The sequence below is a fragment of the Nuphar pumila genome, chromosome 4 (genome assembly GCF_984573655.1).
Source record: "Nuphar pumila chromosome 4, dmNupPumi1.hap1.1, whole genome shotgun sequence".
NCBI lineage: Eukaryota > Viridiplantae > Streptophyta > Magnoliopsida > Nymphaeales > Nymphaeaceae > Nuphar > Nuphar pumila.
In genome coordinates, this window is record NC_143252.1 from 141,564,631 (window position 1) to 141,589,828 (window position 25,198).

At 40.8% G+C, this 25,198-nt stretch overlaps 1 protein-coding gene across 1 annotated transcript; it reads left to right on the forward strand.

Annotated features, from left to right (window-relative positions):
- Positions 1–14,938: 14,938 nt before the first annotated feature.
- LOC149841375 (uncharacterized) lies at positions 14,939–23,314 on the forward strand. Its single transcript, XM_090003802.1, has 8 exons — positions 14,939–15,244; positions 15,343–15,547; positions 15,692–15,782; positions 16,481–16,629; positions 20,602–20,845; positions 21,773–22,060; positions 22,140–22,338; positions 22,665–23,314. Exons 1-8 carry the CDS (start codon positions 15,007–15,009, stop codon positions 23,189–23,191), a joined length of 1,941 nt encoding a protein of 646 aa, XP_089859928.1. The 5' UTR covers positions 14,939–15,006; the 3' UTR covers positions 23,192–23,314.
- The last annotated feature ends 1,884 nt before the right edge of the window (positions 23,315–25,198 follow it).

The window sequence follows — 25,198 nt, forward strand, 5'->3', positions numbered from 1 at the left end:
TGCAAAATTTTCATAAATCTCGCGATATTTGTCACTGTGGTCCGATGCCTTCCGATGAAACTTCTAAAGCTCTCTCTCTCTCATGATATTCAGACTGGATGTGGGTCAACTGCCCACACGGCAGCTGGTAGAAGAAAATGGTTTCAAAAGCCTAACCCAACCTTCCTCCACCCTTGGACCATCATAAGGATGAGGATGGGTAACCAAACTGAACCGGTTTTCTCTATCACCCTCCTTGGCTTTTACAATCTTTACTTAACCTTCAAATAATTAAAACCGGTTCTAAAATTTGGTTCATAGTTTAAAAATTGGTTATAACCCTCAACCCTTACAACCTAATTATGATCCAGTTTGGATCTAAAGCCTGCCCATGTATAATCCAATTTAACTTAAATGCTTACTTAAACCTTTTTGGTCAAACTAGAGCCAATATTTTCGTCCTAATATATCATACCTATCCAAAAGTTAAACCTAAATGGATCTGTGCAGAGCCTCAGTTACACTGTGGACTATGTCAAAATAAGATCCATTATGTTTTTTGATCTGGATCTGGTTCTGGTTCTGGTTCAAATAGCATACTACTCTAAAAACCAAGCCAGAATTTTATCTCAGTCATTTATGGTGCACCCTAACTTATTATAGGACTGTAAATGGGGCAGGTTTAGTCGAACATTTGATACCAATGTGAGACTTTATTTTGGATATGGATCTTAAGCTATATTTTTAAATTTCAAACAATCAAGAGAATCCATACTCTAAACCCATATTGTAAACTATATTATCTAGTGATAGACAAAGAAAACTAGAAATTATGTTATATAGAAATAGGGCTGGTAAATGAGCCGAAAAACCAAACAAGGCAAGTTCGGGCTCGACTCATTTACCAGTTGACCGAGCTCATGACTTACCTCATGATCGTGTTTAGCCGAGCCGAGCTTGCTCTTGTAAAATAATCCATGTTAATTATTACACAGAATGTAGTGTATTACACTTAAAATTATATATATATATATATATATATATAGAGAGAGAGAGAGAGAGAGAGATATTTCTCTTTATACTTATATTATGTGCATTCTTCTCTTTATATATTACACTAAATAAGTAAACATTACACATACAACTATATACATATTAGGCTGTTTTGGACCAGTTTAGTTATGCCTATTTCACAAAGACAAGTGCATGCAACGACACATGACGCAGGTTCAACTCGCAAGTTTGAATGTTTTTTAGAAAATAGGACATGAGGACACAAATTTTTTATTTTTAATCAATAAAAAATTAAATTTTGACATTTTAGTACTAAAAATACATTTTATTAAGATAATAGTAAAAATATTAAAATAATATAGTTGTATGTGCAATGTCCATGTCAGCATGTTTTGTCGTGTCACTAAGGTAGCAATGACATGTCTCTGTGACATGTAGTTACACTTTGTAAGGTTTTAGGCTTGATTAGTTATATAGATATACACCCAAATATAAAAAGTTCGCCTCAAATTAAAATTTGAACATGTATAAACGATAAATGTGGATCTGATTTGCATAAAAAACAAATTGCATATAGGTTTTTGCCATCTATATCCAAGTCCAACTTCCCAATTTAATTATGCCCACGTTTGATCATATAGAATTCAATAATGCCTACATCCTATTTGACTCTGACCTGTATCTATAGAGTTTGAGTCAGGTCTAGGTTTGGTTAGGTTTGACTAGTAACAAAATATCGGGTCTATCCTTCTCATAACACCCAAGTTTATGTTTACTTGGTTTGGTTCACAACTTTGAGTATTTCTATATTCATTACAACAACAACAACGCCTTCATCCCAAACAATTGGGGTCGACGATATGAACCAAAAAGAAAATCATTTTGGGTCCTCCACATGAATCCTTCTCCCCCAATCATTTTTATCCAATGTCATGTCCTCGGTGAGGTTCAAAGCATTCATATCCTTCCTTATCATCTCCATTCAAGTCTTCCTAGCCCTACCCCGACCTCTTTTAGCTAATAGATTTTTCCATTTCTCCATCCTTCTAACCAGAGCATCATTAGGCCTTCGCCGAATATGCCAAACCATCATAAACGATTCTCACTCATCTTATTTTCAATGGATGCAACGCCTACCTTCTTACGTATTTCCTCGTTCTGAATCTTATCTTTTAGTGTATTTCCACACATCCATCGAAGCATACGCATCTCAGTTACACTCATTTTTTTGCAAATGATGTCTCTTGGCAGCCCAACATTCCGTACCATATAGTAAAGCAGGTCTAATTGTCGTCCTATAAAACTTTTCCTCCAATCGCAATGGCATTTTACGATCGCACAACACTCTAGTTGCACTTTTCCATTTCATCCACCCATCCTTAATCCTATGATTTACATCACCATCAATTTCTCCATTCTTTTGAATGATAGATACCAAATATTTGAAACAGTCATCCACCACTATTTGTTGCTCACCAAGCTTCACTACACTCTCATCACTACTTCATTGCTTACTAAACCGACATTTTATATATTTTGTCTTACTCTTGCTCAACGTAAAACCTCTTGCTTCCAAAGTTTGTCTCCATAATTCTAACTTAGCATTAACCCCAGCTCTAGACTCATCAATCAAAACAATATCATCAGCAAACAACATACACCACGACACATTTTCTTGAATTGATCTCGTAAGTTCATCTATCGCTATAGCAAAAAGGAAATGGCTTAATGCAGATCCTTGATGTAACCCAACCGTTATAGGAAAGTTGGTTGTCACCCCTCCATAAGTGCGGACATTGGTTACTACTCCTTCGTACATATCTTTAATTATACTAATGTACTTGAGAGAGATACCTTTCTTCATCATTGTCCACCAGAGAACATCCCTAGGTACTCTATCGTATGCCTTCTCCAAATCAATAAAAACCATATGCAAATCTTTGTTCCTCTCTCTATATCTCTCAATAAGTTGTCTAAGAAGATGTATAGCTTCCATAGTTGATCTTCCAAGCATAAAACCAAATTGATTCTCTGATATCATGACCACCTTCCTCAACCTATACTCAATCACCCTCTCCCAAAGTTTCATAGTATGACTCATGAGTTTTACACCACGATAGTTTGCACAATCTTGTATATCACCCTTATTCTTATAGAGAGGCACCAAAGTACTATTCCTCCACTCATTAGGTATCTTATTTGTCCGCCAAATCTTGTTAAAAAGATTTGCCAACCATACAAAACCTTTCTCTCCCAAGCATTTCCAAGCCTCGATAGGTATACCATCTGAGCCAACTGCTTTTCTGGATTGCATTTTCTTCAAAGCCTCTGTAATTTCTTTCTTTTGAATCTTGCGCATGAAGTCATGATTCATTTCATGTAAAGAAATTGAGAAGTCGCCAAGATCTTGGGCATGCCTTCCATTAAACAACTTATCAAAATAATCTTTCAATCTCTCCTTAATCTCTTCATCTTTAACTAAAACCCTTTGTGTTTCATCTTTGATACATCTAACCATACCCAGATCCCTCGATTTCATATCTCTAATCTTTGCAAGCTTATAAATATCCTTTTCGCCCTCCTTGGTATCCAACTTGTCATAGACCTCCTTATATACCTTATCCCTCGCGTTTCGAACTACTTTTTTAGCTTCCTTCTCTGCTACCATATACTTCTCCAAATTCTCATTATCACGACTCTTACTGATATTTCTATAACACTCTCTTTTAACCTTAATAGCTAATTTGACATCTTCGTTCCACCATGATGTATCCTTACCTAACAGTGCACCGCCTTTAGACTCACCCAAAACCTCATTCGCCACCTTTCGCATGCAACCCGCTATCTTATACCACATTGATTCCGCATCCTCCTCGAGACACCAATTAGCTTTCTTAGCTACCTGTTCTACAAACATTTCTTGTTTAGCTCTTTTCAATGCCCACCACTTAATTCTAGGATCTATCATATGCCTATCCCTTTTGTGGCATTTTCCAATTTTAAGATCTAAAATTAAGACTCTATGCTGTGTAGCTACACTTTCTCCCGGTATAACCTTACAATCGATGCAACAACCCCTATCTCTCTTTTCGAGTAGGAAAAAATCTATCTGACTCTTATTAACCCCACTTTTAAACGTTAGTAGGTGAGACTCTCTCTTCCTAAACCACGTGTTGGCTAAGATCAAATCATAGGACAAACCAAAATCTAAAATCCTTTTTCCAATTTTGTTTCTTTCTCCTATACCATAACCTCCATGGATACTCTCAAGTCCATCCCTACTAATGTCTACATGTCCATTAAGGTCTCCGCCGAAAATCTTTTCTCCATGAGATATCCCTTGTACTACTCCGTCTAAATCTTCCCAAAATTGATGCTTAATGGAATCGTCTAAACTGATTTGAGGTGCATAAACACTAATAAAATTAATAATATTTGTACCTACTACTAATCTAATAAGTATAATCCTATCCCCCTTCCTACAGACCTCAACTACATTATCTATAAACTCACGACTAATAACAATCCCAACTCCATTCCTATTCCTATGTATTCCTGTATACCAAATCTTATATCCCCAAGGTTGTATCACTTTTTCTTTCTCACCTACCCATTTGGTCTCTTGTAAACATAAAATATCAATCTTTCTCCTACACATAACATCTACTAACTCTACCAACTTACTAGTTAAAGACCCTATGTTCCAAGTGGCTAACCTAATCGTATGGTCTTGAACTATCTTTTTTACCCTCATCCGTCCAACAAAGTGCGGGAACCCTTGCCTATTTGACCCCACCCCCGGGCGCCGGTTTGACGCATCGCTTCTGGGCAAAGACCTAGCTACCCTTTCCCACTTATCACTGCCTCCAGTCCTATAGAGTACAGAGCGTCGCTTAGTAGGGAACGTCCCAACGAAATTCGCATATTGGTTCATATTCATAAGGTGTGACTAAGTTTTTACATTGGCTGTCACTGGCCTACCGCAACCCTTCTCCATTATCCGGGCTTGGGATAGACAATGTATAACTAAACAGTTATGCACAGGATAAAAAAAAGCAAGTTTTTTTTTTTAAAAGAAAAAGACATGAAAACACCAACAAAAAGAGAATTTGGCGGAAGTACGTAAAAAATACCTTGAATCGTCGCTCATCGATGAGGGCTTCCTCTGTCGCCCGTGTCGGATCTCCCAAAGCATGAAAACCCCCTCCCTGCTGCTGAGAGAGGGAGAGATAGATGTGCGGTGGGAGCTTCGTCTACCTTCGACGAGCTTCCTGCGAGAGAGAGAGAGTCCCGTATTGGAGAGCAGGAGAAAGCAATTGGCCCGGTGCTGAAGCCAACAGGCCACAGGGGTGGTTTGGCGACGGGAATTGCAGCGAGAGGGAGACGACCAGGGTCAGTCAAGGAGCCTTCGGGATAATAATTGACAATAGTGATCATGAATAACTAAAATGTAAAAAGTATGTAATAGTATAAGCAAATATTCAAAATAAGAAAATAAATGACAATAGTGATCATAAAAATTTGTAAAGGGCCGGGAGAGTGGGGGATGGTGGGGATAGGGCTGGGAAACAAGCCGAATGAACCGAACAATGCATGTTCAGGCTTGGCTTGCCAAACACATACTTGTGTTTGTGGCTCATCTCGTATAGATGACGAACCTAGATTGGATTGCGTTGCCACTAACATGAACTGTTTGGGCTTGTCTCACAAACAACTCGTGTGACATTGACATGCCGAGTTTCAACTCGGCTCGAGCTCACATTTGTAAACTCATGAGAATTACTTAGCTCGCAAGTTCATATAAGCTTGGTCAGCTTCTAATATAATCATCTCGTTAAAGCTTCCAATACTTTTTAGCTCATAAATTCATATGAGCTCAGTTTGTGGCTCATCTCGTATAGATGACGAGCCTAGATCAGATTGCCTTGCCACTAACGTGAACTATTCTGGCTTGTCTCACAAACAACTCGTATGACATTGACATGCTGAGTTTCAACTCGGCTCAAGCTCACATTTGTAAACTCTTGAGAATTACTTAGCTCGCAAGTTTATATAAGCTCGATCAGCTTCCAGTATAATCATCTCATTGAAGCTTCCAATACTTTTTTAGCTCATAAATTCATATGTGTGTAGTTTGTGGCTCATCTTGTATAGATGACGAGCCTAGATTGGATTGCCTTGCCACTAACATGAATTGTTCAGCCTTGTCTCACAAACAACTCGTGAGACATTGACATGCTGAGGTTCAACTTGTCTTGAACTCACATTTGTAAACTCATGAGAATTACTTAGCTCGCAAGTTCACATAAGCTCGGTAGACTTCTAGTATAATCATCTCGTTGAAGCTTCCAATACTTTTTTAGCTCATAAACTCATATGAGCTCAGTTTGTGGCTCATCTCATATAGATGATGACCCTAGATTGAATTGCCTTGCCACTAACATGAAATGTTCGGGCTTGTCTCACAAACAACTCGTGTGACATTGACATGCCGAGTTTCAACTCGGCTCGAGCTCACATTTTTTAACTAATGAGAATTACTTAGCTCACACGCTCATATAAGCTCGGTCGGCTTCTAGTATAATCATCTCGTTGAAGCTTCCAATACTTTTTTAGCTTATAAATTCAAATGAGCTCAGTTTGTGGCTCATCTTGTATAGATGTTGAACCTAGATTGGATTGCCTTGCCACTAACATGAATTGTTCGGGCTTGTCTCACAAACAACTTGTGTGATATTGACATGCTGAGTTTCAACTCGGCTCGAGCTCACATTTGTAAACTCTTGAGAATTACTTAGCTCGCAAGTTCATATGGTCAACTTCTAGTATAATCATCTCATTAAAGCTTCCAATACTTTTTTAGCTCATAAATTCATATGAGCTTAGTTTGTGGCTCATCTCGTATAGATGACTAGCCTAGATTGGATTGCCTTGCCACTAACATGAATTGTTTGGCCTTGTCTCACAAACAACTCGTGAGACATTGACATGCTGAGGTTCAACTCGGCTTGAGCTCACATTTGTAAACTCATGAGAATTACTTAGCTTGGAAGTTCATATAAGCTCGATCGACTTCTAGTATAATCATCTAGTTGAAGCTTCCAATACTTTTTTAGCTCATAAATTCATATGAGCTCAGCTTGTGGCTCATCTCGTATAGATGATGACCCTAGATCGGATTGCCTTGCTACTAACATGAACTGTTCGGGCTTGTCTCACAAACAACTCGTGTGACATTGACATGCCGAGTTTCAACTCGGCTCGAGCTCACATTTTTTTAACTCGTGATAATTACTTAGATCACACGTTCATATAAGCTCAGTCGGCTTCTAGTATAATCATCTCGTTGAAGCTTCCAATACTTTTTTGGCTTATAAATTCATATGAGCTTAGCTTGTGGCTCATCTGGTATAGATGATGAGCCTAGAATATTGGATTGTCTTGCCACTAACATGAATTATTCAGGCTTGTCTCACAAACAACTCGTGTGACATTGACATGTTGAGTTTCAACTCGGCTCGAGCTCACATTTGTAAACTCATGATAATTACTTAGCTCACAAGTTCATATATGCTCAGTCGACTTCTAGTATAATCATCTCGTTGAGGCTTCCAATACTTTTTTACCTCATAAATTCATATGAGTTCAGTTTATTTATTTTCTGCAGTAGGGTATCTTAAAGATGAAGCCTTCAAGAGATAGACCTACTCACGATGCTAGTATGAGAAAATCTCCTGAGGACCCGACAGGGACACTGGAGCATGCAACACACATGCTTGAAGTAGACCCGACATTATCTCTTTACCAAATAGGCAATTTGATATGTGCGGGGGTTGGTATCTCTATTGAGAGACAATAATTAATAATCACACTCTTTAGTAGCCTTGAAAATAGGATTGACTGCATGAACTTTAGTCTTAAACAATCATTGTGTCCTTTATTGGTAATGTATGTTTATGTATTAGGCGAACAAAGTTTTTTTGATGCTCATAATGGTGACCAGCGTGAGCACATTATATTAAAGCCAGACCTTTAGTATGTCTTTCAATGTAGTCCTAGTTAGTATTCTAATATATATATATATATATATATATATATATATATATATATATATATATATATATATATATATATATATATATATATATTCAGTCAAAGTCATGATTTGCTAAACCATTTTTTTTAAATCTTGTTTTTAAGACATATTTATAATTGTTGTATTTGTTAAGTTTTTTTTTTGTATCCCCATCATTTTTATAATTTTTAGAATCTTATTTTAATTAAAAATATTATATAATGAGGGATGATCATATCAATTAAGAAAGTGTGGTTGGAGGTTGGCATTAACTGTGACTCATTTTCTTAATGAGAGATTGGAATCCCCATACTCTATAACACCTGTGATTGACAGCTAGCGGAGCTGGTAGCTGTGCAGCTACCACTCACTCCTTTATAAATATTTAAGAACTATCATAGGATACCGCCCACAAGGGCTGCGCTCATCCGGTAGGGGCGACTTGTGAATGTAATCAAGTTAACTAAATGTCTCAAGTTCAAAGCCACAGGTGACATCCCTTGCCGCAAGGTCGAAGCTGGGTGTACTTCCCAGTAGGCAAGGGTACCTTAAGGGTAGTTTTACCAACCAGAGACTAGCCAAGGTCAGGTCCGTTATTGGGGGTTTTCCTTGAATTATAAAAAAAAAAAACTATCATGGAATTAGGGATGGCAGTGGACCAGGGTAGAGGTGAGGGACAAGGTCTCCACACCTGACCCATCTCAAAATTTTGCCTTCCATCCCCGCATGGGTTTTGATTTTAATCTTCATCCTCATTTTATGTCCTCCATCTCGGGTCCAAACGGGATGAGACGGGGCAAGGTACCGTTTCTCCTTGGTCTACTGTCATCCCTAAAGGTATTTTAGTTATTTTACTAACGAGGATCTCGGGGACCAAGCGGGACAGGGTGGGAAAAAGCATAACTCCATCTTCACCTTCATCCCCGCATGGATTTTGATTTTAACCTCTATCCCCGCCTTCATCTCTGTTTCATGTCCTCCATTCCCGGTCTAAACGGGATGAGTCAAGGTGGGGTGTCCACTGCCATCCCTACATGAGATACTTTTTTGGTTGTGAAGTGAGTTTCCGAAAGGTGCCTTCTTTGCCATTCAGTCTCTGTTTGGGAGCCTTAAATTGGAAGTGTGTTGTGGTTCCCAGTTGGTGGCCCCAACATAGGGATGGCAGTGGACCGGAGGATACCGGGTCTCCGCCCCGCCTCGCCCCGTTTGGACTGGGGATGAAGGGCATGAAATGGGGATGGAGGCGGGGCTGAAGGTTAAAATCTATCCCCATGCGGGGATGGAGGCAAAGATGGACTTACGCTTTCCCCCGCCCCGTCCCCATCAATCCCCGCCTTTCCCCGTCCCCAATCCTTTAAGGAATGACTATAGACTGACGGGAAACGGGGGCCCGCCCTGCCTCACCCCCGTTTGGACTGAGGATGGAGGACATGAAACCGGGATGGAGGCGGGGGTGGAGGTTAAAATCCATCCCCGTGCGGGGATGGAGGCAGGGATGAAGGTTCAGATTTTGAAACGGGGCAGGGGTGGAGACCTTGTCCCCCGCCCCCACCCCAGTCCACTGCCATCCCTACCCCAACATCACACTTCAACATCATTCACAAGATGGCAAGGGACAAGGGATAAGCCTTATCTCTAACTCAAATAAAGCCAGGTGACTTCTTAAGGGAAAGAATTGCACAATGACTTTACAATTAGAGAAAGAGATGATAACTCATGATAAGTACGATAGGCTTAGCCAACATGATTAGGTCTTTAATTCCAAGGGTTATTTCTCGTCCTTCATAGAAAAAAAAACACTACATTTTAGCAACGCCATAAAAATGGAGCTTTCATAAAATGTTAGAAATGTATTGAACAGGTAGGAGAGCGAAAGATACCAGACAATATAATATATACTTTTTTTATGAAGTTTGACTTAATCAAAAGCGTCATTAATTACACTAAATAAATTTATTGTTTTTTAAATTAATTTAATGGCAACTCACATTCCCTCTTGCATTTGAACTTCTCCATTGGAGAGACATCTTGGTTAACATGAATATTATAAAGTGAACAAATTCACAGTCGCACCCAACCATGACCTTTTTTTACCTTTTCAGAGTTGGATTTCACTGATCCTTCTTATCTTTTTTGAAAGAAGTTTAATTGATGACACTGATCCTATTTATCAAATCTGGGTTGGATGTGATTCTTACCACTGGTCGAGACCAATGTTGTCAGTATCTGCTCTAAATCGTAGGGCTACTGATTCAGCTGTATAGGCTGATACTTAAGCATATATTTAATTATTTAATTTATATTTTTAGTGTTTTAACTTAGTTTAGTTTTTTCAAAGTTCATTGCGCAACTTTTCCCTACCTTGAGGAGTCTCAGGGTTGTGCCTGCCTTCGTGTGTAAGTAATGAAAGGTTCGGGCCGCGTTGCGCGAGCGAGATCCGCCATGCAAGTTGCGACATAGCAAAGCATGAATATGTATCACAAGCTTGAAAGGTGAAACTGGAGAGGTAGGTGAACTCGGCAGTCAAACTAGGCTCAACCTTGCCAACGACCAAAGGTGAAGGGTGAGCTCGACTGATGAGCCAAACCCGACCCCAAGCCCAAACAAGAGTAGGGAGAGGCTCAGCCCCTCCCTTTGCATAAAAAGGAAAGCAGAGAGACATGGAGAGGGCTCAGTCCCTCCCTTTCGAAAAAGAGAAATAGAGAAGAATTGAGCCTCTTCCCTGTAACCCATACAAGGAGACAGGGATGGGGCTCAGCCTCTTCCTGGCGAAATAGGGAACAGGGAGGGGGCTTGGCCCCTCCCTGGCAAAAAGGAAAAAGGAAAAACGGAGGGAGTTGAGCCCCTCCCTCGCATTCCCTATTAACAGGGAGGGGGCTCGACCCCTCCCTGGCGAAAAAGAAAATAGGGAGGGGGCCGAGCCCCTCCCTCGCATTTTGAGAAGACAGGGAGAGGGCTCGGCCCCTCCACTGCTAAAGGAGAGAGGACTGGGGCATGGGCTTTACTCTTGCCGATCGACGCAAAGCAGACAACAAGGGGGTGTTGCCCCTGCCGTCCTGCTGAAGAAGAGAAAAAGAGAGACGAAGAAGAAAGAAGACAAAAGCAGAAGAGGGGGATTAGGGGTGTACCTGGTGGTCACCGGCGTTGGCATCGACAGACAAACGAGAGAGAGAGTCAGGCGAGGGTGAGAGGGGTTCATTGAACAGGAGCTCACCGGAGGTCTGCCAGCCGAAAAGAGGGTGAGAGCACAGGGAGAGAGAAGAGACAGGGGATTGAGAGAGAAACAGCGAGAGAGTGAGGGAGGCATGTACCTAGTTCAGCCAAATCCTCCATCCAACAATTTAATGGGAAACATTTTCATATCTTTTTACCTTGTTTGAGATAAAATAGTCTCTGTTGACAAAAAAAATCAAAAGCATTTTGGTTTCTGCCATACACCTTTTTAGACCATTAAGGGCATGTTTGCTTGGCCCCTAGTGAGAATCATTTTCTTACAAATTAATGTGAAAGAATGATCCTCACAAGGTCTCATTTGCCCATGCCATTGCAAATGTGATAAAATGAGGGTGTGAAAATGAATAAAATGTGACTTTTTTTGGATTTATAAATCGAAGAAACTGCACCCAGCATGAAGACTTGGTCACGCTGGCTCAGTGTGCTATACCTACGGTCGTCATGCCAGCAGCGTAAAACTCTGAGGCTAGGAAGAGTTGGTCAAGGGTTGGCATTCATGACTCTTAAATCTTATAAGAATTTTCTCATGAGAGTTGATCTTGCAAGAGAATGAGTCTTGTGAGAATATTGCAAAGAGCTATGCAATTGCTTTGTAAAAAAAGAATGGGCAAATATTGTCTCTCTTCATCCGAGTTGTAGTTATTGAGCATGTGTTGCCTTTTGAAGGCTTTTTAAATCTGAAAATGTTCGTGGTTAATTTAATGTGTTTTTTTAAAAACTTTATAATTTTTTATATTCTCTGTATCCAAAATCGTAAATATCTAAATTTAAAAAGACTTTTTTTTAGTAATCAGACATGTGGACTTTCTTTTATATACGTGAACTTCCTCTCAAATATATAATTATTTTTTACACAACAATCTCTATTCTCATATATGTATTTTTCTATAAAACTCATGTTTTTACAATCGTTGGAAAGCTGAGAGAGCCTTATAACTTTCATCTTTTGAGTCAGAATCGAAAACTCTTTTAGAATTCTCGTTTTTAAATTTCAAGACTGGAATATAAACATGTTTTACAAATTAGAACAATCGAATAATGAGTAGTTTTCGTTTCGATCTTAAAAATAAAGGATTCTGAAAAAAATAGAAAAGAAAAAACAAACTTGACAAAATTCAGGTATCGTTCAAAATGTATTTTTGTCTAGTTTCTTTATTTTTTTATATTTTTTAAAAATTTTGAATCAAAACATCATCTGAAACTACCTATTATTCTATTGTTTCTGTTTGCGAAATATATTTTTATTTAAATTTTGAAACTCAAAAACAAAAAACCTAAAAGGGTTTTAAATTTTGACTTAAAACATTAAAGTTATTGTGTCTAGGGTTTGCAATGACAAAAAAAAACACTTGTTTTGAATGTCGGATTAAAGAGATACAAATATGAGACAGAAAACCTTCGTATATATTTGAAAAGTTCCTGATCTCACACGTTCACCGCCCTGATGACGTTGATATTCACGGTGTTCAATGTATCGATACACACGCCACACTTCCTTTGTTTGAAAATTTTAAATTATAATAGATGACACGTAACTTGGGTAGACCATAGGCAGTAATGTATGAATGTTGACGATGACCATGATGATGGTGTGGAATATGAATGTATGGATAAACTTCCATACCACACGTACGGTTAACGGATTAACAACCTCGATGATGATGATGATGACGACGATGAGTCACAACCTAATCATGCTGACCTGTAGTTAGGGATGGCAGCGGGGAGGAAACGGGCCCGTTCTCCGTTCTGTTTGGATCAGGGATGAATATCAGCGTTTTTGCTCATGCCCACATCATGACCGTCTGTTTGCATTTTGGATGAATGCCACGTGGTTTTGTTGACTTTTGAGCTTTTTAAAATGCAAATAGGATGGCCACGATGTGGGCATGAGCAAAAATGCTCATAGTTCAGCATGACCTGATCTGCTTCCGTTCTAGGGAGGGTGCGCCCTAACCATCGTGGGACCTACCCTTCTCCATGACCGATCGACCATCATCCTGGGGAAGCTGGGACCCATGACACGTGGCAGAACAGGTTAGAGAATTAAAAAAAAATTAAATTTATTTTTATTTTGTATATATTTCTTTAAGTTTAATAAACTTTTTCTGCCAATATATATATATATATTTTTTAAAACAAAAATGCAAGAAATATAAGCCTCTTTTTGGGAGCCCACCGTCAAAGCACCATCAGGGTGTTGGCGTAGGAAATGCCACCTCCAAATCCTTAAAGGCCCGTTTGCATGTCATGGAAAGTGGGCCGTTTTTTGCGAAAACGCATTGACGGGCGTGTGTTTTCTGCAGGGCCCACAGTAACAAAAGAAACACTGCAAACCATTTTTCCCGTGGAAAATGTGGCCATTTTCAACATTGGACCCTCCTTTTCTGCGAAAAGCATTCTCGTGAAGGGAGGGATCCGATTCTGTTTCCGCAGAAAAGGAAACCGCTGAAGAAGGTTCCAAGACTTCTTCCGTGACATGCAAACGTACCCTAAATCAACTACCAAAGAGGTGGTTTTAACTACCACGTAGTTCAATTTTAAGAGTGCATCAATTGACTGTCTCTCTTCTCTCAAATTAAGGGTGTCAATGGAACGGGTTTGGACTCAGGTGAAACCAAACCCAGACCTGATATGAAATTATGTTACCAAGTCCAGATCACGGGTCTAATCTAACTCACCAGTCACCATAAGAGAAAGCATACCTGGATCTTATAACGATTTCATGAACCAAACCCGATAATATAATACATTTTTTACATTTTTTATCTTTTTTTACATTGAAAAATTCTGGATCTTAGTCCGGACTTGGGTCAATACCGGATCTGGCATGAAATTTCACAAATCATACTTGAATCTATATATTCAACCCAGATTCTAATCGGACCTTCTTGTCTATCACCAAATCTTGACCTATAAGGTATGGCACAGGTCCAGGTCAAACCCCACCCATTGACACTCCTACTCAAACATAGTGTCAATGGGTAGGGTTTGGTTCGGACCCAGATGAAACCAGACTTGGACCAGATTTTCAGGTATGGTATTGGGTTTGGATTCGGGTCTATTATAAGAAAAAAAATACCTAGACCCGATGAGAACTACAAGAACCAAACCCATACCATACCTGGTAAAACCATATTTTTTGTCATTTTTACATTGAAAACTTGCGGGTCTTAATTGAAACTCGGGTCGGACCCGAGTCTTGTATTAAATTTCACAAACTATACCCAAGTCCATGTATTAATCGGACCTTCGGATGCTGACCCGGATCTTAATCGGGTCTTCTTATTTATCATCATACCCGGACCCCATAGGATGGGTAAACCAGGCCCGTTGACACCCCTACTCAAACACCCTTCATTGGGAAAAAAAAGGGAAAGGAATGATGAAACCATTCCAAACAAATAATGCGAGAAATGCCAAATCCATGAATTTTGGCTTTCTATGGGAAACCGCAGCTGCCAAAAGAATTCGAATTTCCACCAAGATCCACCGTTCGTTCTTGACGTTACGTGCGGGCAACACGCAGATGGCATGATGGAAACCAAAATCCGATGATCAAGGGCAATTTGGGTACACAAAAATACAAAGCCCGGTTTCTCTATTTAAGCGCGTGTTCTCCCTACTCTCCAGTCTCAACCACTCTTCTTCTTTCTTTCACTTTCCCTCCCTCTCTCAGGTAACCACTGAAACAAAGAAAAAGCATGGGTGCCAACAACCACCATCTCCTCCTCCTCCTCCTCCTCCTCTCACTCTTATCACCAACCCCAGCATTCGCAGAAATCACGAACCCGCCACCACCGTACAAAGACCCAGCCCTCCCCGTCGAAGCCCGCGTCTCCGACCTCCTCTCTCGGATGACTCTGGCAGAGAAGATCGGCCAGATGACTCAGATCGACCGTTCCGTCGCCTCTCCGGCCGTCCTCCGCTCCCTCTTCATCGGTTCTCTCTCTCTCTCTCTCTCTTGATGAAGATCGTCGCCGGAGATTGGGCGTTGATCTTTCTTGCGTGTTTTGTTAACACTCATCCTCTTCGACCAGGGAGCGTGCTGAACGGGGGAGGGAGCACCCCGGCGCCGGACGCGACTCCCGAAATGTGGGCGGACATGATCGACGGCTTCCAGGCCTCCGCGATGGCCACTCGCCTCGGGATCCCCGTCATCTACGGCACCGACGCTGTTCACGGCCACAACAACGTCGTCGGCGCCACCGTCTTCCCCCACAACATCGGCCTCGGCGCGACCAGGTGAGTCGCGGCGCGAGAAAGAATCGTACCGATATTTCCACTATCGTCCTTACATACATACACTATTACCGACAAAAAGTCGTTGTCATATCGGTCCACCTCTCCAAGGGCGTTTTTGTAATCCAAGTTTCTTCCCCGTCTCAGGGATAAAGACCTCGTGAGACGGATCGGAATCGCGACGGCGCTTGAAGTCCGGGCCACCGGAATCCCGTACACCTTCGCCCCTTGCCTTGCAGTAAGAGTTTTCTTGAGAATCCTTTAATTCCAAGTAGAAGCCAAAAATCAAATAAAAGGTTGAGTTTCGATTTTTATTTGAATACACGAAGAGCTCCCGTGAATCAAGAACCTTTAAAAAATACTTCCATGCGGTTCTTTTTTCCCCCCAAAATCTGATCTGCTCCGCATTTTTACAAGTTTGGAGGGCCTCTTGCTATTTGTTTGTTTGTTTGTTTTCACCTTCTTTTTCTTGTCTTTAGAATTAGGAGTTGAAGAGAAACTGGAGAGGATTGGAATATTGATCAGAAGCCAAGGACAAATAAATTGGTTGAATTGTGAAACAAGAAGCTCGTGTCTTTGGGTTTCTTCCTTCACACGTGGACGAGAAGATTATTAAATGGTTAAATCCATCCTTCTTCAAAAGGGTTTGGATTATTTCCAATGCTCCCACTGTGATTTTCATCAATTTTCCCAAGCTGTCGCTTTTCACCGGTACAATCATTAACTTGCTTTCGTAAAGCAAAAACCTTAAAAAGAAGGATCGCTTTACATGTCTCTCAATGATTGCCACATTTTTCTCAAGAAATAAAACGTTGGCCCGTCACCAAAACCATGGGAATAGTCATTATCTGGATATCTTCTTTCACTAGAACTGTTTAGAAAGATTAACAAATGATGAGTGGGCGATTTGGTTGTTGATTTGCTCCCCCGCCACAGGTGTGCAGGGACCCGAGATGGGGACGGTGCTACGAAAGCTACAGCGAGGATACGGAGGTAGTGAGGAGCATGGCCGAGATAATAATTGGCTTGCAAGGGTCCCCACCACCGGGCCACCCCAGGGGTTACCCCTTTGTAGCTCAAGGAGGGTATGATATTTTCTGCACTCTTACCCATCTGTGAAATGATGTTGTTCATTGATGGCTAAGATGAGATAGAGCCTAGAGGGGGATTCTGCTGGGGTCTTTATACTGATCTCTTATGTGCCCCCAGCCAATCACATGACATAATTCCATGGGCCCTCACAACAACAGTCAAAATGCTGTCATGTGGTTGTCTGGGTCACATAAGGGGATCAGTTAAGAGATCCCAAGTTAATATGAGCCGAATCAGTTCGGAAGGCTTGGCTTGGATCAGGTTGGCCGGTTTTGGAGATGGGTCGATCCGGCGATTCTTGGCCAAGCATCAGACAACAGACCCTGAAAGAGAGTCTGGTGACTCTACGTTGGGTATGACTGTCAATGTGTCGGGTACTTAACCTGACCCAAAATCGGATTCACTAGATCCCAAGTTGAGTGATATATGGGTCCGGTTTGTACTCTGGAATTTTTGCTCGATACTTGGCATTTTTTCCCTATAAGAACAGGAAAACCACCCCAATTGATTGACAGACATAGTACTTTGGCCAAGTTGGCCACTTAACAAATCGAAACTGTAGATGGTACCAACCAAGCGAGTCCTTTCACCATCATTTCCCAAGCCCCCTTTGTGGGGAAGCAGATTAGGTCATGCTGAAAATGAGCGTTTTTGCTCATGCTCACATCGTGGCCATCCGATTTGCATTTTAAAAAGCTCAAAAGTCAACAAAACCACGTGGCATTCATCCAAAATGCAAACAGACGGCCACGATGTCCGCATGAGCAAAAACGCTCATTTTCAGCATGACCTGATCTGCTTCCCCTTTGTGGAGAGTCCGGATCACGTGCCATCACATGGCACAAAAATCATGTTTTTATAGGATGTGTGTCCCCCCCTTTGTGACGTACAAACAGTTTCCCATATTATGTGTAGGGGTGTGTGTGGATCGGATCTTGTTCAGACCGAGGTGAGTCCGAACTCAGATCTGTTTTGAGGTGTGGGTACCGGTTCCAGACCCAGATCTTATGGGTCTGCTATAAGAAAAACCATACCCAAACCTTATACGGATTATAGAAACTAGATCCGGTCCATACCCAATATATTTTTTTTATCTTTTAATATTAAAAATCATGGGTCTTAATTGAAATTCGGGTCAGACCTGGATCTGTTTTAAAAAAATTACAAACCATACTCGGATCCAAATACTAATTAGACCTTTTGGGTCAGATCTAGTTTCTAATAGGACCTCCTTTTTTTATCACTAAACCCGAACCTGATCCCACAGGGTTTAGTACCGGTTGGACTCATTGACACTCTTAATTATGTGTGTGACGTACAAACAGTTCGTATAGGGAAAATATCTGGTATTATGTTTCCTTTACAAATATCTGATAAAACCACCAGATTAGTATCCTTAATTTCTTGATATGTATTTTGCATAGCCTTGTATTCTGGTAGGGGTCTGCCTAACCCCAGCTTGCTTATCCAAACAAATAATACCTGTTGCTATCTACAGTAGTAAGGGTGGCAAAACCTGACACCACCCGCCAACCCGCCTCTTAGGCGGGTTCAGGTTTGGCTTAAACTAACCCATTTAATAAACGGGTCGACCCACCTAACCCGTTTATTAAACGGGTCGGGTTCGTGTTAGGGGTATGCCAACCCGCCAACCCGGCTGACCCGACGGGTTAGGCAGGCGGGTCAACCCATTTACCCGAATCCGACCCACCAACCCGTTTAGGTATTGCATTTCTGTAAAACAATCCATTAAAAATTATGACAACTTTGCATCTAGACGGTTCGATTTCCAATTTTGATGGTCTGGACCTACTACTACCTTTGTCCCCAATGGTACGATTGAATAATAACTGTGGGTGTAAAAAAGGAGACAGAAGCATTCTGATTGACGTGCCAAATCAACCTTCATTCTTAAAAGAAGGGGGATCGATGGTCTGGATCGCATCTAGACTGTTGGTTTGCTATCCGGACAGCGTCAATCTCAATCCACATTAATGACGTAGTGTGTATTTTGGACGGCGTCAATCTCATTCCACATTACAGACGGCGTCTAAAATAATGTGCATTTTTTTTCTTCAGTACGTTCCATTCAGGCATCAATAGTGAATCCGAACCCGACCCACTAACCCACCAACCCATTTACCCGACCCAACCTATTTATTAAATGGGTTAACCATGTCGTGTCGGGTTACCCGTTTAATAAATGGGTCGGGTTCGTGTTTGCCATAGTTGACCCGTTTAATAAACGAGTCGGGTTCGTGTTAGGGTATGCTGACCCACCAACCCGCCAACCCAACCCGATTGCCACTCCTATACAGTAGTGTCTGAAATTTTGATACATTTTGAAATCTTGAATTATAAAGACCTGAAAAACCTACTTAGGCATCATAATCGTATGTTACTCTTATATATGTGATTTTCTCTTAAAAATATGTGAAGTTCCTCTTATATATGTGATTTTTATCTTATATATATATATATATAATTTTTTTTCTAAATGTATTTAGAGTTTCTCCTATATATATACAAATTTTTATTCATGAAAACATATATAATTAAGAAAAAATCACATGTAAAGGCAAAAAATTTCATATATTTATGAAGAAAATCATTTATAAGAGAAAAATCATATATATTTAGTAGAAAATCGCTTATTTAGTTGAAAAATCTAATATATGAGAGAAAATTGCATATATAGAAGGAACTCTACATATATTTAAGAGAAAATCACAAAAAATATATGCAAAAATCATATATATGTATTTTCTGCTGAATAGTCTTTGTTCTCAAGTTTATATCTCTTCGCTCTGACATCAAAGACCTCTATTTTTACATTCATTAGAAAGCTGAGATATAAGCATATAACTTTATTGTTTTAAGTCAAAGTTGAAAATCCCTCTAGGGTTTCCGTTTTTTAGATTCAAAACTAGAACAGGAGCATGCTCTACAGTTTAAAACAATCGAGCAGTCTAACTTTCAGATAGTGTTTCTCCCCAATCACTCATCAAATCAATGTGATCTTGATGGCGTTGGAAAGCTAATGTCTCTATCTTTGCTTTTTTTTTTCTCAATTTTTAATGCATGTCAGTAGAAAATAGCATAAGAAAAGAAAACGTGCAGTCGTGCTTGTTTCAATCTATAAAACATGCTTCTATTCTAGTTTTAGAATCTACAAATAGAAACTCTAGAGAAGTTTTTGGTTTTGACTCAAAACAGAAAAGTTATAGGCCTATGCCTAAGCTTTTCACTGACTATAAAAATATAAATGTTTAACGTAAGATCAAAGATATACAAAATTGATAATATAGACTGTTCTGCAAAAAACAGCCACATATTTGAGAGAAAATTCACATATATTTAGAAAATTTTTTGTAACAAAAGTAAAAAGGCCTTTTTAAAATCAGATATTTATAATTTTGGACATTAGAGAATAACGAAAATTATGAGTATTTCAAGAAATGCATTATATTTGTTGTACAATAAGATCATTTTCTATATAGATTTTAAAATGAAAACTTCATATTGTCAATGTATCATCACCCTCTTAAAGGGAGAACCAATCGATCTTTCCATTTTATGTACGTCCCCCCTTAGCTAATTGAGTGAGGTACCTAACAACGGTCTGAGATTTATATTTGAGAATTTGTCTACAATTCCTATTGAAACCAAATATGGGACTGGTAATCAGACTTGGCATTCTATCCTGGATCTGATTAAATGGACTCGGATTCGGTTGGGACTCAGACCCAAACCCGACTGTTGCATCCCTTATTTGTGAATCATATATGATGTTGAAATTAATGGCGCATGGAGGCTGCCATTGTTTTATCATGGTTGGGTCGTGTTCTCATCCTGGAGTTTTACCTTGCAGAGAGGTGGGTCCATTAAGTGACCCGGTTCTGGGTGAAGGTTTTCCTTCGTCACAAAAAAAAACATTCTAATGTTGAGGAAATGGGTTTTGGCAGCAACAACGTTGTGGCATGCGCTAAACATTTCACAGGTGATGGTGGGACGGTGAGCGGCATCAACGAGAATAACACAATTGCGAGCTACCCGGAGCTCTTTCACGTTCACATAAGGCCGTACCTCGATGCCCTTGCCATGGGTGTATCCACCGTCATGGTCTCGTACTCAAGCTGGAATGGCATCAAGATGCATGCCAATCCCTACCTCCTCACCAGCCTCCTCAAACAAGAAATGGGTTTTCAGGTTATACTCTTTCTCTCTCTAACAAGCTCACCAGGGTCCAGGATCGTGTTTTTTTTTTTTTATGAAAAAACAATATTTTGGAGCCTCGAGAATTTACAAAGATTTTGGACTGTAGAATCTTATAAAAACCCACACATGTATCAGAATTGAACGTTCCAAAAGTTGATCCCTATAAAATTGAGTATGTATATCACATCTGTATGGTTAGAATTTAAAAAATAAATTGAAAAGACTTTCAAAAATCAATTTAGCATGTTTGCATCAGAGTTGCCCCAAGGGGGGTTGGCGTAGTGGCGGTGAGGCCTTGTCTGCTAGACGGACAGTCAAGGTTCGATTTTCTTGGGCGTCTCTGCCCAAGCCAATGCATAGCATAGGGGGTCCTAGCCTCAGAGTTTTACGCTGCTGGCACGATGACCGTAAGTATGGCAGGCTGAGCCAGCGCAACCGGGTCTTCGTGCTGGGTATAAATTAAAAAAAAAAAAATTTGTTTGCATCAGAGTCTAGCCACGGAATATTTCAGATATGTCTGGCGTAGGTTATCTACTTAGTGCAGTGACATTGTAAGATTTATTTTCAAAGTAATAACAATTAACTGTATAAATTAAAAATAACTTGTAAAATGCACTAGATCATTACGTTGGTCAGTCTTAGCATATAGAAACAGTAGAAATAGAACATAGCAAGATGCAAGGGTGACCACCGAGGTGGTATCCCATATGGTAAGCGGGGTCTTGTGCCAAGCTGAAGGCCCAGGTTCGAATCCCTCTAACCCCAGATTGCCTTTAAAAAAAATGCAAGGGTCAGTTTTTGTTCTTTCATGCTCATGTCTTCTTGGCACCACAGTGTTGACTTGATAGTGTTGCCTTGACTTTTAGATTTTGTGGGGGGGCGGTCACATTGTGTTGAAAATGTTCTGATGCGTGTCAGGGGTTGCTGATCTCGGACTGGAAAGGCGTGGACAGGATAACCAGCCCACCGGGTCGCGACTACAGGAACAGTGTCCTTGCAGCCATCAACGCCGGGATCGACATGGTGATGGTTCCCTACGATTACCAGCGGTTCATCAGAGATCTCACGGACCTGGTGACCAAGGGTCGGATCACGATGACCCGGATCGACGATGCGGTCAGCCGGATACTCAGGGTCAAGTTTGTGGCCGGGCTGTTCGAGCAGCCCCTGGCGAACCGGAACCTCTTGAGCCTAGTGGGTCACAAGGTGAGCGCCAAAGCATCCTCCCTTTTAGAAAATCCAGAAAGATCATTTGGTTCATTTTTTTTTCTACGCAATTGTGCAGGATCATAGGGAATTGGCTAGAGAGGCAGTAAGGAAGAGCCTGGTCTTGCTGAAGAACGGGAAGAATAGGATGCCCCTGCTGCCCCTCAGCACTAAGGCCCCAAGGATCTTGGTTGCAGGCACGCACGCCCATGACGTGGGACATCAGTGCGGTGGGTGGACGGTCTCCTGGCAGGGCAGCAGCGGCAACACCACAACTGGTAAGATTCCTCCCTCCCGGCTCCCATCTGGTGTGACACGACAGAACACCTTAGGACACGATGACGCGGACACGTACATGCAACGATATGTTTAGTGATATTTTATTAATTTTTTAAATTTCATTTAAATAAAATGCATTTTGCAGTTAAATTATTAAGAAAATAGGTTTTTATTGATTTTAAAAAACCCAAAAAGTAGTGTGTTCTCGTGTCCTGTTTTCTTGAAATTTTTTCAAAACTTGCTGGTCGAACCCGCATTACGTGCCCTCGTGTTCGTGTCTCTTCCTTCGTTGGTGCTCATATTGGTCACCTTTGTCCAATTGCAGGGACGACCATCCTGGAGGGAATAAAGGCCGGGGTGAGCAAGCAGACGCAGGTGGTCTACGAGCAGCGGCCGGACAAGTCATTCTTCCGGAGGAACGGCAACTTCTCCTACGCCGTCGTGGTGGTGGGGGAACCCCCCTACGCCGAGACGGACGGCGACGACCAGGACCTGGTGGTGCCGCTCGGGGGCGGTCAGATAATCGAGGACGTGTGCTCCAGAACGCGGTGTCTGGTCGTCCTGGTCTCGGGCCGGCCCCTGGTCATCGAGCCGTACCTGGACTTGGTCGACGCGCTGGTGGCCGCCTGGCTGCCCGGCAGCGAGGCGGGGACCGGGATCGCGGACGTCATCTTCGGGAAGTACGACTTCCAGGGGAGGTTACCCAGGACGTGGTTCCGCCGGGTCGACCAGCTGCCCATGAACGTCGGCGACCCGCACTACGACCCGCTCTTTCCCTTCGGGTTCGGGCTCAGTATGAACCTACTGGCCCGACCCGGGAGGTCGTCCTCACGACCCATCTCCACTTCTTAGTCGACGACATCGTCGTCTTAGGTTCCTTCTTATTCTTTTGCATGAAGAACAGTGATGTTATAGATATCATCTTTTAATGGTGTTTTTGTTATATATCAGCTATGAGATTCCACTTCCACTAAAGCTAAAGCTATGTTTGGGGGTGATGGGAAAACTTGGGATCCATGGATCTCTTAAGTGACACTCATCTCATTATGAGAGGTGCTGCATTTTGTTGTAGTGAGACCCATGATTGCTGTCGTGTGATTTGCTGAGGTGTCGTTTAAGCGATCCATAGATTCCCTTAGGGATCAGAGCAAAGACAAATGAATGATGAAAGGGGTGACAAAAAATGGGTGGGATGGGGCCTAGATCGTTTGACGTGCAGTATACGTTAAAATTTCATAGGCGCGTGTGTAAGCCTAAGCTCGGCGATTTATTGGGGTCGAGGGCAGTTTTACACCGACATGGACAGAGACCATAAGTCCAGCGCAATTAGGCCTGTGTGCTTGGGGCAGTTTCTTCAAGTAAAAAAAAAAAGGTGATCAGGGTGTCTGTAGTTGAAATGGAGAGATTAGATGCCATCCCCACTCTCATCTCTAAAATTTTGGAGCATAGAAGACTAGTTAAAACTCTATCTCCGGCTCAAATCAGGCTCCCAAACACAACCTAAATACAAGAAATTCAAAAACAACTGAAAATTTTCTGGTGAATATTAGTGGAACCGCAAATACCCAACTTCACTATGACCTTCTTAATTCTCACATGTGCAAAACTGATGAAGTTCGCACAATATATCGTTCTGCTCCTCGGGTAACACAAACAACTACTTAAAAGAACATCCACACATTTTTTCTTGCCAACATCACCAAGGTCGCATAAAATTCACGTGCAACTTTTTGTTAATCTCAAACTTCAAAACATCGCACAAATGTCACGAAGTTCGCCAATAACTTTTTGTGAACCTCATACTCTCAATCTTCATAATATCTCAAAAAAAATCATGAAATTTACACATATTTTACGAAGTTCGCAAATAATTTATGTGCGAACGTTGAAAATATAAAAACCAAAACACTACAACTCATAATCTTTTTGCAAAAAAATTTAGGGTTATCTGCGTTCCCTAACCTGCTTTCTATTGCGAAGGAGGATGTGTTCAACAGAGAAATGATTAAGTTGTCATGACTTAAGAACCTTTTTGTCTCCAGAAAAGAGGCGTGAGGGCAAAAAAGATAAGTTATCATAGGAGAAAAGACGGGTAGTAAGTTGAATAATGAAGTAACAACATTCTTGTTTTATTTTTTTGGGACATACTTATTTATCGACATTGGTGGAAAGTCGATCCATGCAGTTTTTGCAAGACTTGGATCTATACATTGGGAGCAACCTTACTTGCACGCATGTATGCAAGTTTGAGTTATGCGAGGAGTAAAAGAAAAAATATGACGGGGATGTTAGTGTTGTTGGAAGTATTTATTTCTATGTATTAATCAAATATTATTTTAAATTATTGGTGTTGTTGAAGGAATAGTTGCCGAAAAAGTTACCATCAGGGAGCAGGTTGAGAATCGCAGATAACTCAAAAAAAATTTACGAAAAGATTTTAGGTTGTGATGTTTCCGTTTTTATATTCACGTGTTCGCACTTAAATTATTTGTGAACTTTATGAAATATGTGCAAACTTCGTGAGTTTTTGCGATGTTTCAAAGTTTTAGCAAAGTACACACATAAATTATTTACAAACTTCATGAAATATGTGTAAAATTTATGATTTTTTTTTTGCGATGTTCTGAAGATTGAGAGTAAAATGAGGTTCACATAAAATTATTTATGAACTCTGTAGCATATATGCGAACTTCAAAAAATATGTGAGATGTTCTAAAGTTCAAGATTAACAAGAAGTCTGCACATAAATTTTATGCGACCTTCATGATGTCCGCAAGAAAAAATGTGCAAAACTTCTTTTAAGTGAGTGTTTGTGTTACTCAAGAGTGAAGCGATGTATCATGCGAACAGTTTCACATA

What these genes read in the sequence shown, in the direction of transcription:
- LOC149841375 (XM_090003802.1), top strand. Translation starts at nt 15,007, where the DNA reads ATGGGTGCCAACAACCACCATCTCCTCCTCCTCCTCCTCCTCCTCTCA. An exon ending in CCTTCGCCCCTTGCCTTGCA is followed by an intron (nt 15,783 to 16,480) that starts GTAAGAGTTTTC and finishes CCCCCGCCACAG; the next exon opens with GTGTGCAGGGACCCGAGATG. An exon ending in AACAAGAAATGGGTTTTCAG is followed by an intron (nt 20,846 to 21,772) that starts GTTATACTCTTT and finishes GATGCGTGTCAG; the next exon opens with GGGTTGCTGATCTCGGACTG.